General features: G+C 38.8%; 1 protein-coding gene across 1 annotated transcript; it reads left to right on the forward strand.

Annotated features, from left to right (window-relative positions):
- Window positions 1-7511: 7511 nt before the first annotated feature.
- Window positions 7512-8030, forward strand: LOC136066862 (uncharacterized). Its single transcript, XM_065771829.1, has one exon. The coding sequence runs from the start codon at window positions 7512-7514 to the stop codon at window positions 8028-8030; it is 519 nt and encodes a 172-aa protein (XP_065627901.1).
- Window positions 8031-17631: the final 9601 nt, after the last annotated feature.

A 17631-nucleotide genomic window follows, 5' to 3' on the forward strand; every position in this document is an offset into this window, starting at 1 on the left:
GTAACTATTTTCTATTTATTTATTATGAAAATAAGATTGCGATCATTATTGCAATTTGTTTATTTGTTTATTCATAGAATATATGTAACTATGAAAATATCTTCATTGCCAGACCTATGGTAGTGGTATTAATCTTTTCGGCATGTATGTATTTTTATGGAGATAATATACAAGATTTCTTTTTTTGGGCACAAGCATATTGTGTACTAGGTTTGACAATGTTTAATATTTGAATTAGTGAAGATTTTATGTTATGCTTGGTTCTTCTCCATTTAGTTGTATTATTTGATTAGTGAGTCTTGAGACATTCTGATTTAGTCCAAGAAATAATAATTGCAATATTTTTTTTTTCTTTTTAAAGAATCCCGTGCATCGCACGAGTTAGTGACTAGTATATATATAAAACTGAAGCCTCTGACCTCTCTACAATTTTACACATTAGCATTACTTAAATATATATATATATATATATATCCAATTCCAATTAGAACACGTCTACTTTTGAGAATTTCACTCCATAACAAAGTTTACGGGTAGAAGCCTTCTAATTTTACACATCATCTAATTATTTGTTATTTTTTATGCATATTTTATTTTATATTAATTTATGCTTATTTTTAGCCAATGGTACCTGATTCTTTTTCTTCCTCTCCTCTTTTTAGTCTCTCAAATCTAATTGTCTCTCTTCAAGCCGGAAGCCTCCACATTTGTCACTCTTTCTCTAAGCATTTAAACAGCATCATCTCGTATAAAACCACGAAAATTTATATACTTATCGTTTGTCTGGCGGTTAAATCACTGCCCTAGTGGACTATAGTATGCATAGATCAAAAAATAGCAAATTTCTAAATTCACCTGACAATTTTTTTACTTTTTATGGATGTTTATGTCCATCTTCTTTTTTCTTTTTCTTTTTTTTTTAATTTTTTTATTATTGAACAGTTTTAGACCCCTTAAAACAACTAGATTGGTTAGCCTAGATTAATTAGCCAAGTTGTTACTTAGTCAAATTATGCAATTCTAGGTTAAAGTAATCAAATAATCATATCAAAATAATAAAGCAGCGAAATAATAAAAGATACAATGATATGATCACCCAGGAAACCACATGGTAAAAACCTGGAGAAGATTTGACCTAGCTATCTTCAAGGTAAACCTGAATCCACTATGCGAAAGAATCGAAGTTCATACAAAAGGACTACAAGCTCCCTGCTCGACTTCCTAATGCTACCCACCAGTAGAACTTACTGACACGACCCCGTGCAAGCTCCGAATCCATGGACTTCTTCTTTCTTGGATTCTTCAATCAGCTACAAGCACCCCCGCTTGATTATCTTTAAGCTTCAATGGTAGCAACCAAGTTGATCATCAAGATGTAGATAATATCTCCAACTTGAAAACCCTAAGTTTTGTGTAAAGGAAAGCTCCTCAAAGATCTCACAAGAGATTTACACAAAACAGCAAGGTATGAGCAACAATACAATTGGAGCAACCTTCAAAAACGTGGCTAGGGTTTAGTTTATATACCTAAGGTAAAAACATAAAACCCTAAACGTTTAATGAAGTAGGGCTGAGTTGGAAATTCTGCAGAAAAATCAACCTGTGCGATTTTCAATCGATCGAATCTATTCTTCGATCGATCGAGCCAGGCCGAAAGTCCCAAGTACTTCTGCAGCCACTCGATTCCAACTTTACAATAATAAATCAAATTTGAGCAAGCCTAAACAAGACTAAATACATTGTTTTGATCATAGTTTGCCAACATTACAAATTAGAGTTCTAAATACATAAAATCCTAAGACCTTAGAACCTAACAATTATTATTATCAGTTATGTCCATCTATTAAACCTACGAGTAAGTCTACTACTCTAAACCTACTGAACTTAAAAAGTAATGTAAAATACCAGTCTCACACCCAAACAGTGGTCTAAAGCCACCGATAGATTCACATTTTGTTTAATAATATTGTATATTATTATTTTTAATGTTGTTTAGTCAAATATTAAACTATTCAGTATTCAACTATTTGGGATAATTTACATAAATAATGTGCTTAGTGGTTGATATATATATATATATATATAAAACTGAAGTCTTTGACTTTTTGTTGACCTCTCCCTAACATGTTACATCATTATCATTTTATTATTTTTTAACAAAATTGTATTTTATAATTTTTTTAGTCTTATCTTCTTCTCCTATAATATATAAAACTGAAGTTTTTAACTTTTTGTTGACCTCTCCATAGCTTGTCACATCATTATCATTTTATTATTTTTTAACAAAATTGTATTTTATAATTTTTTTAGTCTTATCTTCTTCTTCTATAATTTCTAAGTTGATAAAAATCTTAATTTAATTACAATCCAAATTCTTCTACTACAATTTATTTGTTCATATCCTATCAAATTCTTTTGTTTTTTTGGATAAATAATAAAACAAAAACAGCCACCGCCCACCATTACGGTCTCTTTTTATTTATTTAAAATATGCATCCTACTTGGTTGATACCTATACAATGCTTATGGGAAACTATTTTAAATTATAAAATAATTTTTCTATTAACTTTTAATTAATAGTTTTTTCATATATGACTCTTTATTTGTTTCTTTTAAAATATATGTGATTTTAAATTTAACTATCTCGTGCATTGCACGGGTTAGCTACTAGTATTATCTATTATAAAATAAAAATGGTGCCCTACACTATGATTGCGTCAACTAGAAGTCTTCTCTCATTCTTTCCTTATATATATTTTTTCTTTTTATATCATATGGACAGTCTTTAACTCATTTATAATGCACAATTAGAACTTTTTTTTAATCCCTGATAACAAAAGACTTCTCAACGCATAACTTTATTAAAATTATCAAGTTAATTTTTCTACAAGTGTGTTTCAATAAGCTTATTTTGTTTGAAAAATAAGTTGTACCTAAAAAAAAAAATGTGAAGATTTTACGGCTAAAAGTTTGAATTAATTTTTCTTTGAGGTAAAAGGTAGAAATTTTATTGATGATAAATATACATGACACCCTGACCATTACAATAACACAAGGCCATCAGGGGAAGCAGCAACTGGTCTGCAAACCAGACAATTATGCAGAAACAAAACACAAGGCCGTGGCCAGCAGAAGCTGGTTCTCATTCCTGCAATTCTACAGAAAAATACAAATAGCCAGAGCCCCAAAATGGCCATGACCATTATAATGCCATCTGCATACCAGACAATTATGCAGAAAAAAACACAAGGCTGTGGCAACACACAAAGCAAAAGTTGGTTCTCATTCCAGCAATTCTACAGAAAATACAAACAGCCAGAGCCATAAACTGCTTATGACCATTACAATACACAGTGCAGGAGCTAGTCCTCAGTCCAGCAATTATGCATAAAATACAAACACAAACACAAAGGCTAGTGACATACATTACAAAAAAATCACAAAGAAATACACAAGCAGACCATTCTTTGATATTCCTGCAAAAATCCAAATTGCTCCATTAAATATAGACTTGGGGTGAGTTTGGATATGTTCAAAATAAAATTTATTTCGAGCATTCCAAATTGCCCATGCAATTACCGCCCATCTTTCCAATTCCAACTGTGAAAGTTTATCTATCAACCAACGAAATAACACGAAGATATCTTGAGCATTGTTAGAGCATTTCTGAATCTTTCCTTGGCAAAGGGCCTATACATTTCTTGCAAAAGGACATTCCCAAAGCAAGTGTGCAGCAGACTCCAATTGTTGACAGCAAAACTCACACTGTGGGTCAATTTTTGTCTTTCGGCGATGCAAGTTGTCCCTAGTAGGCAAAATATTTGAACATGCTCTCCATACAAACATACGTACTTTCAATGGTACATTCAAACTCCACAGCCTTCTCCATATTCCACAGTGGTTAGCCACCATCCTTGAGTGTTCAACCTGTGATTGCTTTTCATTCGTTGTGCTACTTGGTAAGTAGATTTAACTGTAAATTTTTGGGACTTGTTTTCCTTCCAAACCAATACATCCCTTAAAGACAACCTTGTCAGAGGCAGCTGCTAAATTTCCATACGTGTCCTATATGCAAAAAGATCAAATAGCTTCTCCCTATCCCATTTCCTTGTGGCACTATCAATCAGGTCTTTATTGCTCTACCAATTTCTCCACCACGCCTGCATAATTTAGTAAGATAACTCTTTCTCAAAAAAAAAAGAAAAAAAATAGTAAGATAACTTATTCCATGTTTTTAATGTAGTGAATTATTTTACAATTTTACTTGATATAGATATTTAATGTTTCTACATTGATCCACCAACTTCTTCATAATAGCTTCCATAAAAATTTTTCACGTGCATTTTTTAAATAGTTTTATAGTTACAATTTCATTATTCATTTTATATAATTTGCTCGGAGGATATTTTTTCCCTTTAATGGTTAATACTGAATTTCATTATGCATTTTCACTCTATATAAATTATAAGATTTGCTTGGAGGATATTTTTTCCACTTAAAGGTTAATACTGAATTATAGATGTTCCAATCATTAAAATATTAATTGATTATAATATTAACAGAATTGCTAAAAGCAGATGATAATTTCCATTCATTATAATTTAAGATTATTATATTTTATAATCACAAAAATACATAGGGGTGTGGTGAGTGTTTATATGAAAAAAATTATTTTACCCACAAACACTCATCACACTCCTTGTATGTTTCAGTTCGTTTTTATTTTCTTAATAGATTTTATTTTCTTCTTTTTATATATTATTTTTATTATATATATTTATGTGTATGTATGTATGTATGTATATATATATATATATAAGGATTCCCTCTTTTGAATTGAACTTTTATGTGGTTAAAAAATAATCTCATTAATGAATGGTAAATTCTCTTAGAAATAGTGCCATAAATATCAAATAATAAATTTCATTTTGAATTAAAAAGGATAACTCATAAAATTTAGGATTGTTTTTCCCTTCATGTTCATATTTTTATTCCCTAAAATTTAGTATTTTTTTTATTCCTTTTCATATGAATAAAATTAAAACATCCCCAATTTAAAAAATAAAATTTAGCGTTCTTTCCCCTCATGTTCATCTTATTTTTCATACCCAAAATTTTCTCTATATTACTACGCCACTCTCAAATACACGTTTAAAAAAGAAACTACAGTTATTGCTTATCTTTAAAGTTTATCCTTTCTATTTGTTTGAAAAATAAAAATTTATATTTCTAAATTATAATAAATGCAAATTATTAACATTTACATTAAAAAATAGAATAGCCCAAAAGCACTCGCAACGTGCGTGCTTAGAGGCTAGTGTGTGTGTATAAAAAGATTCTCTCTTTTAATTGAATTTTTATGTAGTTCAAAAATATTCTCATTAATGAAGGGTAACTTCATTTTAAAATAGAGTCATAAATGTCAAATAACAAATTTAATTTCAAATTCAAAAAGATAATTCTTAAAAAATAAATGATTATCTCTAAAATAACAAATTTCATTTTAAATACCCTCATTTCAGTTACTATTTATCTCTAACGTTTATCATTTTCATTTTTTTGGAAAAAAAAATTCTAAATTATAATAGATATAAATTATTAACCTTTACTCAAAAAAATAGAAGAGCCCTAATAGAGGCTAGTATATATAAAACAAGATTCCCATATTTGGACTAGACTTTATATAGTTCATAAATACCCCTGACTCTACATTTAATAGCTAGGGACAAAACTTGGAGACAACCTAGTAAAAATAGGAAAATTCTTAGGTACTCCTGGAGCACGGAGAAATGGTGCTCCCTTCTCTCACATTCATGATGAACCCCATAATGAATTTAATAAGCAGATTCCACCATGAATGTGAAAGGAGGGAGCACCATTCTCTATACTCCAAGAGTATCTAAAAATTGCTCGTAAAAATATATCTCTAATTCCACTTAAAATACGTACAAAATAGGATACTTTCCTACTAATAGATGTCTTCATAACAAAATTATCCAAAATTTAAAATAAATATATAAAAAAACTTCTCAATCCACTTGGTATATTTCCTTCAAGACCATGTTCCAACTTTTTTTTTATTTTTATTTTTTATTTTTTACTTTATCAAAACTCACCGGTTTCTTTTATTTAATTTTTGAGTTGTTTCTTATAAATCTAGTGTGTGTGTGTGTGCATGTGTGTGTGTGTATATATATATATATTGTGGGGCCAGAAAATTAAGCAGCCTCGGCCCACTTCAAGCCAGGCCCCGAGGCCCACGCTGAGGATGCATGAGGGGTCCGCGGATGAAAGCGCGATGTCCGGCCCTCGAGGAACATATCCGAGGATGACCCCGTCCTCGGACATCCGAGACCTCGGAAGAACACGAGCACCACTCCACCAAAGAGGAGTCTTCTTGAATATCCGAGGAGGAGAGGGGCCAGTGCCACGCGTCGGCAACGGGAGCACGGCGAAGGAGCAAGTCTTAGGCGAGCTGTCACCTCCACATTGAATGCCCTCAACTAACGTCCTGGCCACATTAATAAGGACAGGACTTCTGAACAGTGCTGTCTTGGGTGCTGTAACCCACTGGGGGAATAGGGATGCGGCTGATGGGACAGGCTCTCAAGTGGTGGCCTGGCTGATCAACAAATGGAGGGTTAGGATCAGTTTAGAGAGGTATATAATGTAAGGAGTCCCTCTTGAAAGGGGGACGAAAGATCTGCATTAAGAAGTACTGTAGCAACTTGTGTCCTCTCGACCTTTGTAATCAATCTTAAAAGAAGTAATAAGAACGCCAAGCTTCGGAAGACAAGTCCGAGGAGCATCATTGTGCACCCCAATTCATGTTTAAGTTGATGAACCCACATGCAACCATGCAGGGCAGTTGTATCCCTTACTAGGGCCTAGTTCTTGAGCCCACTCTTTATAAATTCATTGAAGGGCAAGCTGGATCTGGGCCCACTCTCTCAACTTGAAGAAGTGCCCAAATTTGGTCCCTACAATTGGCGCCGTCTGTGGGGAGAACTCATGCGTCAGTAAGGACAGGCATGGTAGGGTCAGACCCTCACCAAGGGAGTTCCCATCGACACGAACTAGCTAGACCTCAACGTCCAAACGACTATGGCGACACGGGGCACGGCCAGAACAAGGAGAACGCACGATTTCGAGAAGGAAGCGTGCACACCTCGCAAACTAGTGAAAGCCATACGCATAGAAGCAGCCGCGTGCCATAGGGAGGAGTTAACGACCCAGCCGCAAGACCGCAGGAGGATAAGAGTCACGCCTCTCAGAGGCAGGACGATAAGGTAGCCATGCAGCGAGAGATAGAAGATCTGAAGAGAAAGTTGCACTATGCACAGCGAAAGCGATCCTAGCCCAGCCTTGACTTACCCTCTTACGACAAAAGTGATGACGACTACAGGTAAAGGTCGACGACACCCCCGAGTGAAGTTTTCTCCCACAAGGATGAGCGCTATCAGAAGCGTAGGTGTGGCAGCCCCACCCCTAAGGGCTTCGGAAGTGACGCCATGAGCAGGGCACTGGACCGGCTCTCTAGGTCGCCCTTTATGCGTTGCATAGACGAGGCGGTGCTCCCTCGGAGGTTCCAGCAGCTGACCTTCACAGTTTACAATGGCAACACGGACCCCGTGGAGCACGTGAGCCAGTTCAATCAGAGGATGGCCGTTCACTCTAAGAACGAGGCGCTGATGTGCAAAGTCTTCCTGTCCAGCTTGGGGCCTGTGGCAATGAGGTGGTTCAACGGCTTGAGGACGAATTCCGTAGACTCGTACAGACAACTGACCCAGGCCTTTGGTTCCCGTTTTGTCACAAACAACAGACCTCCTCGGCCCATGAATGCGTTGCTGTCCCTGACCATGCGCGATGACGAGACCCTCAAGGCTTACTCGGACAAGTATTGGGAGATTTACAACGAGTTGGACGGCAAGTACGATGATGTCGCCATCAACACGTTCAAGAACGGGCTCCCAATGGGGCACGACCTGAGGAAGTCTTTAACTGGTAAGCCCGCCACCAGCGTGCGGTAGCTAATGGACCGGATTGACAAATACAAACAGGTGGAGGAAGACTTGCTACAAGGCAAGGGGAAGGAGAAAGCTATCCCTCAGGAGAGGAGGGATTCCAGGTCGGACCGATATAACAACGCCCGTCCGAGAAGAGATTTCATAGGGCAATCTGGGGCGACAAACGCCTAAGCTGTCGGCGCTGTGTTCCGAGAACCGGTGCACAGGGTGCTGGAAAGGATCAAGAACGAACCGTATTTCAAGTGGCCGAATAAGATGTCGGGGGACCCTGAGAAGCGTAATCAGGACCGCTACTGCCAATATCACCAGGACCACGGGCACGCTACGGAGGACTGCAGGAATCTCTGGAATTATCTGGACCAGTTAGTCTGGGAAGGGCGGCTGAAGCATCTCCTGTACCATTCCAGCAGCCAGCAGGGCCAGACCTACCAGGAGCCACAGAGGGACACAGTTATGGGGCAGCTCGCTGGAACGATTAATGTGATCTTGGCTGCGCTAGGAAGAACAGGCATGCGCCCCTCGCGGGTGCTGTCCATAGCCTAGGTGGCCACCGGGGAGTCCCAGTCAGAGCCAAAGAGGGCTAGAAGAGGCTGTCACCCGACCCTGACTTTTTTCGAGGAGGACAAGGACGAGACCACCCAACCCCACGACGACGCTTTGGTGATCACCCTCAGAATTGGGGGCTATGACATCAAAAGGGTGATGGTGGACGGTGGTAGCGCGGTGGAGGTCATGTACCCCGACCTCTATAAGGGGCTGGGGCTAAAACCCAAGGACTTGTCGCCCTATAGCTCCCCCTTGATGAGCTTCGATGGGAAGCTAGTCATCCCAGAGGGCATGATCAGGCTACCCATCCAGACCGGCCCGGAAGTAGTGGAGGTGGACTTTATAGTGGTGAACACGTACTCCCCTTACACTGCCATTGTGGGAAGGCCTTGGCTCCACACCTTAGAAGGTGTCACCTCTTCCTTGCACCAGAAAGTGAAATTCCTGTCTGGAGGCCGAATCCTCGAGATCCGAGGGTGCCAGTCAATGGCAAGGCGGTGTATGGTCACAGCCACCTCACGTCCGCAAGATACGGAGCCCTCAGACTCGAGATGGGAGGAAAGTCGGTGGAGATGTTCTCAGACTCGAGACTGGTAGTAGGACAGGTAAAGGGAGAGATGGAAGCCCGAGATCCGAGAATGCAAGAATACCTGAGCCAGGTCAAGCGCTTGCAATCGGACTTCGACCCTTTCAGTCTGTCTCATATCCCTAGGGGTGGGAACAGCCATGCCGATTCATTAGCCACACTCACGACTTCCGCGGCAGACGGTCTACCTCGGATCATACTTGTGGAGCATCTGGAGAGGGTGAGTGAGGCGGCGAAGGAAGCGATCCCCATCCTTAGGGTCGGAGTGGGTCCCAGCTGGATGGACCCCATTGTGAGATTCCTCAAAGATGATATCCTGCCCCAAGATAAGTCAAAGGCTGAGAAAGTACGAAGAAAGGCTCCTCGGTTCTGGTTGTTCGAGGATTACAAACTGTATAGGCGCTCCTACTCGGGGCCATACTTACTGTGCGTCCACCCCGAAATAGCAGAATTACTGCTCGAAGAGCTGCACGAGGGAATCTACGGGAGCCACACAGCGGGGAGATCCTTGTCTCACCGAGCCGTCACACAGGGATACTGGTAGCTGGGGATGCAGCAAGAGGCCCAAGAGTATGTCAAGAAGTGTGACCAGTGCTAAAGGTTCGCCCCAAATATCCATCAGCCAGGAAGAGTCCTTAATCCCTTGTCCAGTCTGTGGCCGTTCTCCCAATGGGGCTTGGACATTGTAGGACCATTCCCCAGAGCGTCAGGGAATAAGAAGTATCTGTTGGTGGCCACGGACTACTTTACGAAGTGGGTTGAGGCGGAGCCACTGGCCAACATCAGGGACGTAGACGTAAAGAAATTCCTTTGGAGGAATATTGTGACATGATTCGGGGTTCCCCACACCCTCGTCTCGGATAATGGGCTCCAATTTGATAGCAAGGCCTTCAGGAAGTACTGTTATGAACTTGGTATCACAAACAGATACTCAACGCCCGCCTACCCTTAGGGAAACGAACAAGCCGAGGCCGTCAACAAGGTCATCGTCAGTGGGCTTAAAAAGAGACTGGACAACGCCAAGGGGAGATGGGTAGAGAAGCTGCCCCACGTTCTCTGGACATACCGGACCACGCCCTGGCGGTCAACGGGGGAAACACCTTTCGCCTTAACTTATGGTGCCGAGGCGGTGACCCCCCTGGAAACAAGCTTCCCGACGCTAAGGACAAGCTCTTTCACCCCAGACAGCAATGATGAACTGCTGGGGAGGAGCCTGGACCTGGTAGACGAACGAAGGGAACGAGTGATGATCCAGCTGGCCTATTACCAACAAAAGCTCAAGCAGGGGTATGACACCCATGTGAGACTCAGACCACTAACGCCGAGGGACCTGGTGCTGAGAAAAGTCGTAGGGGCTGCTAAGAACCCTTCTTGGGGAAAGCTGGGACCCAACTGGGAGGGGCCCTACAGAATTACGTCAGTAGTGGGGATAAGTGCATATTACTTAGAAGATCTAGACGAAAAACCTGTACCTTGTCCGTGGAATGTAAATAACTTGAAAATGTATTATTATTAATGAAGAAACGTTTTTGGATTCAAATTCTTACCCTATCATGACTATGTATCTCGCGTTTTGACAGCAAAGACCAAATGTTAGACAGAACCAAGGCATTGCATGGTCCTTAGACTCAAGCCTATGGGGAAACTAACTACTTCAAAATATTCTAAGTGTTAAACAGAACCAAGGCATTGCATGGTCCTCGGACTCAAGCCTATGGGGAAACTAACTACTTCAAAATATCCTAAGTGTTAGACAGAACCAAGGCATTGCATGGTCCTCGGACTCAAGCCTATGGGGAAATTAACTACTTCAAAATATCCTAACTGTTAGACAGAACCAAGGCATTGCATGGTCCTCGGACTCAAGCCTATGGGGAAACTAACTACTTCAAAATATCCTAAGTGTTAGACAGAACCAAGGCATTGCATGGTCCTCGGACTCAAGCCTATGGGGAAACTAACTACTTCAAAATATCCTAAGTGTTAGACAGAACCAAGGCATTGCATCGAAGTGTACAGATTTCACTATTATCAGAAAAAAAAAATACAAAGTGCGGCTACAGTGTTTCTCTCTCTCTCTAAAAACACAACAATAGTGTTAGAGATATATATTAGACATATTAGTCCAATGTAATAGGCCCAAGCCCATTCCTGCTTGTACTAGTAGTCTAGGGTTTAATCGCCTATATATACTCATGTTAGGGTTTATTGTAACACAGGTTATTGTACTACACTCTTATACAATAAAGATGTAGCCCTTAAGGGATTCCTCCGTGGATGTAGGCCGTCAAGGCTGAACCACGTAACCCTCGTGTTCTCAGTGTTCTTATTCTATGCTTCATCTTCCGCATTCACTCTGGCATATACAACATGGTATAACACATTGTGTTTGATAATATTGTCCATTTAACATGATATTAGAGCTAATATTCAACATGGTATCAGAGCTAATATTTAACATGGTATCAGAATCAAACTCCATTCTTGGCATCAAACAAAATCTCTAACAAGCAAAGAAGATTCTAACGTGCACACCATCATCAAAAGTCACACATGCTTCTTTGCTGGATCTAGACTCCATGGCATCTCGCAGCCACTGTGGCTCAGTGTTGTGTCCAAGATCCACAAACTCAAGCAAAGACGTGACTCAACTTCTCAGATCTGTGCAAATCCAAGCTTCCCCTGATGAAACCAACACCATAGACGTGCTCCACAACCTCCGGCGACCAAAACCCAGAAATCCGGTCACCCGAAGCCTTGCCATGCGCCTCCACGCGTCGCAGTTGTCTCCAGTAAACCTCCCACGCGCGGCCTTAGATTCCCATTTCCAGATCGTCTTCTTGGTACACGCGCCGCCCCTACGGCCTCCTCGTCGACCGATCTACAGAACCTGAAATTTCAGCAGCCATCTGACCTTGCACGTGCCCTCATATGCCTCTAGGTTTTTGTGCTTCTCCTCCACGTGCCGGTGAACATCACACGCTCCTGCCACGCGCCGAAAAATTGATGCTGACGTCATCTTGCCACGTCAGCACCATGCAAGCCGTTGCCACGTCAGCCCTAATCCAAGTTAACACCATGTCATCAGGATGAGTTAGCGTCTTTGCAGCCCGATCCGTGACCCGACCCGGAAAACCCGGAACCGACCCGATCCATGTAGCTGTTGACTTTGACCCAGTTAAGTTTGACTTTGACCAGTTGAGTTTGACTTTTTGCGATGACTTTTGACCAAAAGTCAAAATTTCTGAAATGGCCTATCCTACTCAGTTTTTGGCGTAGATTCCAATTTTGGACTCCGTTTCTTCATTTGATACTCCTAAATTGGTCAATTGGCACATTCTTCATTTTGGTTTCTTCAAAGGCATTCTTCAAGGCATCTCCAAGTGATCTTCTCATGCTTATCCAACCTCAAACCTTCATCGAGCTTCTGCCTTGAGTTTGAGGGAGGGTGTTAGAGATATATATTAGACATATTAGCCCAATGTAATAGGCCCAAGCCCATTCCTGCTTGTACTAGTAGTTTAGGGTTTAGTCGCCTATATATACTCATGTTAGGGTTCATCGTAACACAGGTTATTGTACTACACTCTTATACAATAAAGATGTAGCCCTTAAGGGATTCCTCCGTGGATGTAGGCCGTCAAGGCTGAACCACGTAACCCTCGTGTTCTCAGTGTTCCTATTCTATACTTCATCTTCCGCATCTACTTTGGCATACACAACATGGTATAACACATTGTGTTTGATAATATTATCCATTTAACATGGTATCAGAGCTAATATGCAACAAATAGTAATAAACTCTAATCACAAAAGCAACTTTTATATCCTGCGCACAAGATTACAATGGGTTATAAAATGGGCCAAAAATAAACTAGACTTCACAAAGCCTAACACAAAAGCTTCCGTCTCGATGCTCTCATCATCGATCAGTAGCCACTTTAGACTCAGCACCGCCGACTACTGTGTTCACCACTGCCCCTGTCCCGTCATCGTAGTTAAACTGATCCCAGAGGTAGATATACCAATCCCAGAAGAGGAGGAGGAAAATAAGGATAAGTTTTGCGTTATATACCATCTCTATGGAAAATACTGTTTCTATATTTTCGATGTCGGTACACCTGTTAATCATAACAAACCAATGCCACTGCCGAGAGAGGTTTTGAAAATAAGCGGAAAAAGGTATCCAAGTGGCATGGGTTATGCAATTTTCGGTTCAACAATCTACTGCATCGGGACGCTGCCACTCTGATGAGCCATCTTTGGATGTTTATATATTTGATACGAAGAAAAATAATGAGAAATCCTTAACAAAGCTTGGACCTCGCCTCAACACCCCTAAGTACTATCCTAACGTAGTGGTTATCCAAGGTAAAATTTATGTTTTTCCGAAGAGTTTTGCAAAGGATTTAAGCTCTCCTAGATTTGAGGTTTTCGATCCTCTAGAAGGAACATGGACTGCTCTCCCTGGGCCTGATTGGGATTCATGTTCTCCAAACACAGAGTTAGAGAACTTGATTCCATATCCTCACGACTTTAGAGTAATTTCACATTTAGTTGAAGACTCTAAACTCATACTGTCAACACCTGAAGGTATACATATTTTTGATGTAACCAAGCCTCATGCCGGATGGAAACACGTTCATAGATATCGTGGTGCTTCACGCGATGACATCCCTCGTGATTCAGTTTTAGCTGACAATGACAATATGTGTTTCACGATAGACTAGTACTACTTCAACACTAAGTTCACAGCTTATAATCTCTCTAAGGATGATGCCTTCGCCAACCCACTGTGCGTGTTAAAATCTTACAGGGACAAATTGGTAGGCACTGTTTATGATTAGTATGGAAAAAATGTGTGGAAAATCCTGTTTAGCTCCTCTTAGAGATGATGGTGAAAACAGCCAAATCTGTCATGTGAGATCCTGCAGCAAACAATATGATTGTAATGAATATATTGTGATTAAGGTATGTGCCTTTGAAAAAGGGTACAGGAAGAAGAAGAAGGAGCATAAGCATCATCAGGGACAAGGTGTTTTACAACTAACGAACGTGCATTCCTCTATGTTTGTGGTGCCAGATGGTGCTCGTTGCAGATGACTCATAGCTTGTCTCCCAATGTAATTACAATTTTTTTTTTTTTTTTTTTTGATGAATAATAAATGAGTAGAGAGGGGTGACTTGAGTTCACGTCTTCCACCACATTAGACCCGGGCCTGCGAGAGCAGGAGATCTGGATGAGTCATTACAAACTGATTAGTATTTCATAATTCAATTAATTCAATCTGTTTTGTTATATATAATTTTTTGAGAAGTAGAGCCATAATTTATTTTCCATTGAAGACTAAATTTGTTCTTCTTCGTCGGTTTTAATTTGGATAAACAATATTTATTTTTTAAGTAAAATGGTTCATTATATTAAAACGTGTTTCTTTCTCTTGGTAATATCCCTTGGTTCGTTTAATTGACAGTTTAACCATTATGCAGAACTTAGTTATGCACTTATTATTTTCTTAATCTATTTTGCTTACTGTCTCCTACATTTGTGCGGAGAGAGAATATATATAAAGGGAATTCTCAAGGAAATTGAGAGCTTTTATGGGATGTCTAGAGAAGATGAGCTTCATGTCATACAATTTGGAACCACTAGGAAAACTTTATTTTATTTTCTGACAATAGAAGTAGTTACTATCTTAATAATCTTATCTTCTCAAATATATATATATATATATATTGAGAGTTCTAGAAATGGTAGTTTTTGTTATTTATATATGAAGAATGTTTGCATATTACTAAATTGCAATGCAACTCCCCTGGTCCCTTTCTTTTTTAGCTGCATTTTTTTTTTTGAGTTTATGATGTGAATCTATTAGATTTTTGCAATTCTTGTAATTAGTGGTTGGCCAACAATTTTAGCATCACAATGTCAAACCTTATATGATATCCCATTTGAATTATATTTGTTCAATTTTGATATTTTTTCAAACTCGAGGGTATTTACACGTTTGCCTTCAAACTTTGACGTACATTATGATCGATTAATGGTAGAAGTTTGAAACCTTGGTGTCTTTCTTAAAAGCACGTTCTACATGGTGGAAGACAATCTTTACATGGCCTTGAGGGTATTTAGAAATGGCCTGCATAGTATCACTAAATGAAAGATTTTGTATGTCAAATTTGAATCGATTTCAATGGATACCTAGTGACTACCCAAACAAGAAGTAATAAGTAGAAATAGGATTGGAAGTTTGAACACGCGACATTTTGTACGTACCCAGAACAAAGGCGCCATCAGGCTATGCTACATCCCTTTTAATTGGTCTCGGTGGTCATTGGATAACATATCAATCTTTTTTTTTTTTTGGAGAAAAGATAACATATCAATCTTATTGTGTGGTTTGCACTCTTTTACTGCCTTTTGTATTGCTTTATATGCTTTAGCTGTTCACATGAATATCCATATAAAATTGGTTAATCACTTATTTGATATTAATTAATAGTAGTTTAGCTTAGAAGTGATTGTGCCGTAAAAATTGATATTTGGTTGCGCAATTTCTTGGGGTGTAATATTTTTGAAAAACTATATTACAACTTAGTAGGTAACAAACACGATCGGAATAGTGCGTCATATCTAGAACATATTAATTCTGCTACTAATATGTCAAAAACGCATCAATCTATTAAAAGTTTAGAAAATTTAGAGCTTGCTATTGATGCAATCCAAGTAACTAATTTTGTAAGGAATTTCAATTTTCTAGCAGTGCATTGAACTAAAAAGTCATATTTCACCTATAACTGCAGCGAAGATCTCACAGCCAGCTCTAGCATATAAGCAAGAGAGGCAGTTGCCTAAGGCCTCGTGTAAAAGAAAGGCCCCCTAGTGTTAACCAATAGAGTTATTTTTTTCATTTTAATATTATTAATTAAGTCCAAATATTAGCCAATAAATAAAATAATATTTTTTTATGAAAAAGAAATTCTATGTTCACAATATTTTTTATAATACTTTCACAATAAATTCTAAGTAGCAGGATGTTACTGGCTGTTATTGGTGGTTAAAAAAATAATTTCAATGGTGGTTTCAAATTAGAACTAATAACAACTTAAAACCTAGAATTTGTTGTGAAAATGTTATGAATTCAACACTTAAAAAAAAAAAAAAAAAAAAAAGAGCAATACACAAAAAATTTCACAACAATTGAGTTGGCAAATTTTTACTAATTCTCATCTAGGTCTACTACTAACGTTACTTTCTTACTTACCATTATTAATCTGCTACATCAACAGATGTGAAATGTTTTGTCAAATTTTTTGCGTCTATAGACATTCTCAAAAAAAATATTCTAGGTGGTTCATATTAATTAGTAATTTTGCATCTAACAAGAGAATAAAGTTTAAGCAATATTTAGATTTTTTTTTATAGTCATTTTTAAATATATAGAAGGCCTCAATTTATTTTTCGCCTTAAGCCCCTTAATGCATCAAGCCGCCCTTGACAGATCTTTCAGTCAAAATTTACATGAAAAACCCATATTTTACATGATTTGAAGTTCAAAATCACTCAAATCAAATTTTTTTTTTTTTTAAAAATAACCAAACAATCAATTAAAAAGTGACTTTATGCTCACAAGCAAACATGAATCAACTTTCCCATAAAAAAGACTATTCTTAAAAAGAGAGAGAGAGAGAGAGAGAGAGAGAGAAAAGGAAATATAGAAAGAACATATATTGATAGACCTTTGCAAAAGAAAATGTCAAAATATTCCTCTTTGTTCTTTCCTAGTCCACACATTCCAACGGGTTTTGTTTTGCGAAACTCCCATTTGACCCTCCATATTCTATACATAATAGGAAATGTTATGTGAAATAATGAACAGCTTTGGTTAAGGATCATGAGCAGGGCCGGAGCTACCCTTTGATGTGTCAGTTTTAAAAAACACATACAAATAATTAAAAAATTGTTTTGCAAAAAAAAAATTATGCAATATATATATATATATATTACAAGATAAAAATTTTACTCTAATCTAATTTAATTTAAGTGTATATTAGTATATGTGTATGAAACTCCCTTTTGGAAACTTGAACTTTGGCCCTTGCCTCCTGTGGGTACCTAGGATGTACGGATCTTCGGGCCAAGGGCTTTTTGCCTTGTAGCCTTTTACACCGCATTCTCGGCATGTCCTTCAACGTCCTAGGACGTCCTCGGACGGCTTCGCAACGTCCTAGGCATACATGGCAACATCCTAGACATGCTTGGCGACATCCTCGGACGGTGTCCTAGGAGTCCCACATCGAAGGAAAACCCTCCCACTTGCTGCCTTATAAGATGTGAAGCGAAGGGAGTAGTGTACCATCGGTTTAGTTATTCGAATAACTATAAACCGATGGTACACTACTCCCTTCGCTTCACAGCTTATAAGGCAGCAAGTGGGGGGGTTTTCCTTCGATGTGGGACTCCTAGGACAC

Source organism: Quercus suber, unplaced genomic scaffold (assembly GCF_002906115.3).
Source record: "Quercus suber isolate HL8 unplaced genomic scaffold, Cork oak 2.0 scaffold_49, whole genome shotgun sequence".
NCBI classification, from domain to species: domain Eukaryota; kingdom Viridiplantae; phylum Streptophyta; class Magnoliopsida; order Fagales; family Fagaceae; genus Quercus; species Quercus suber.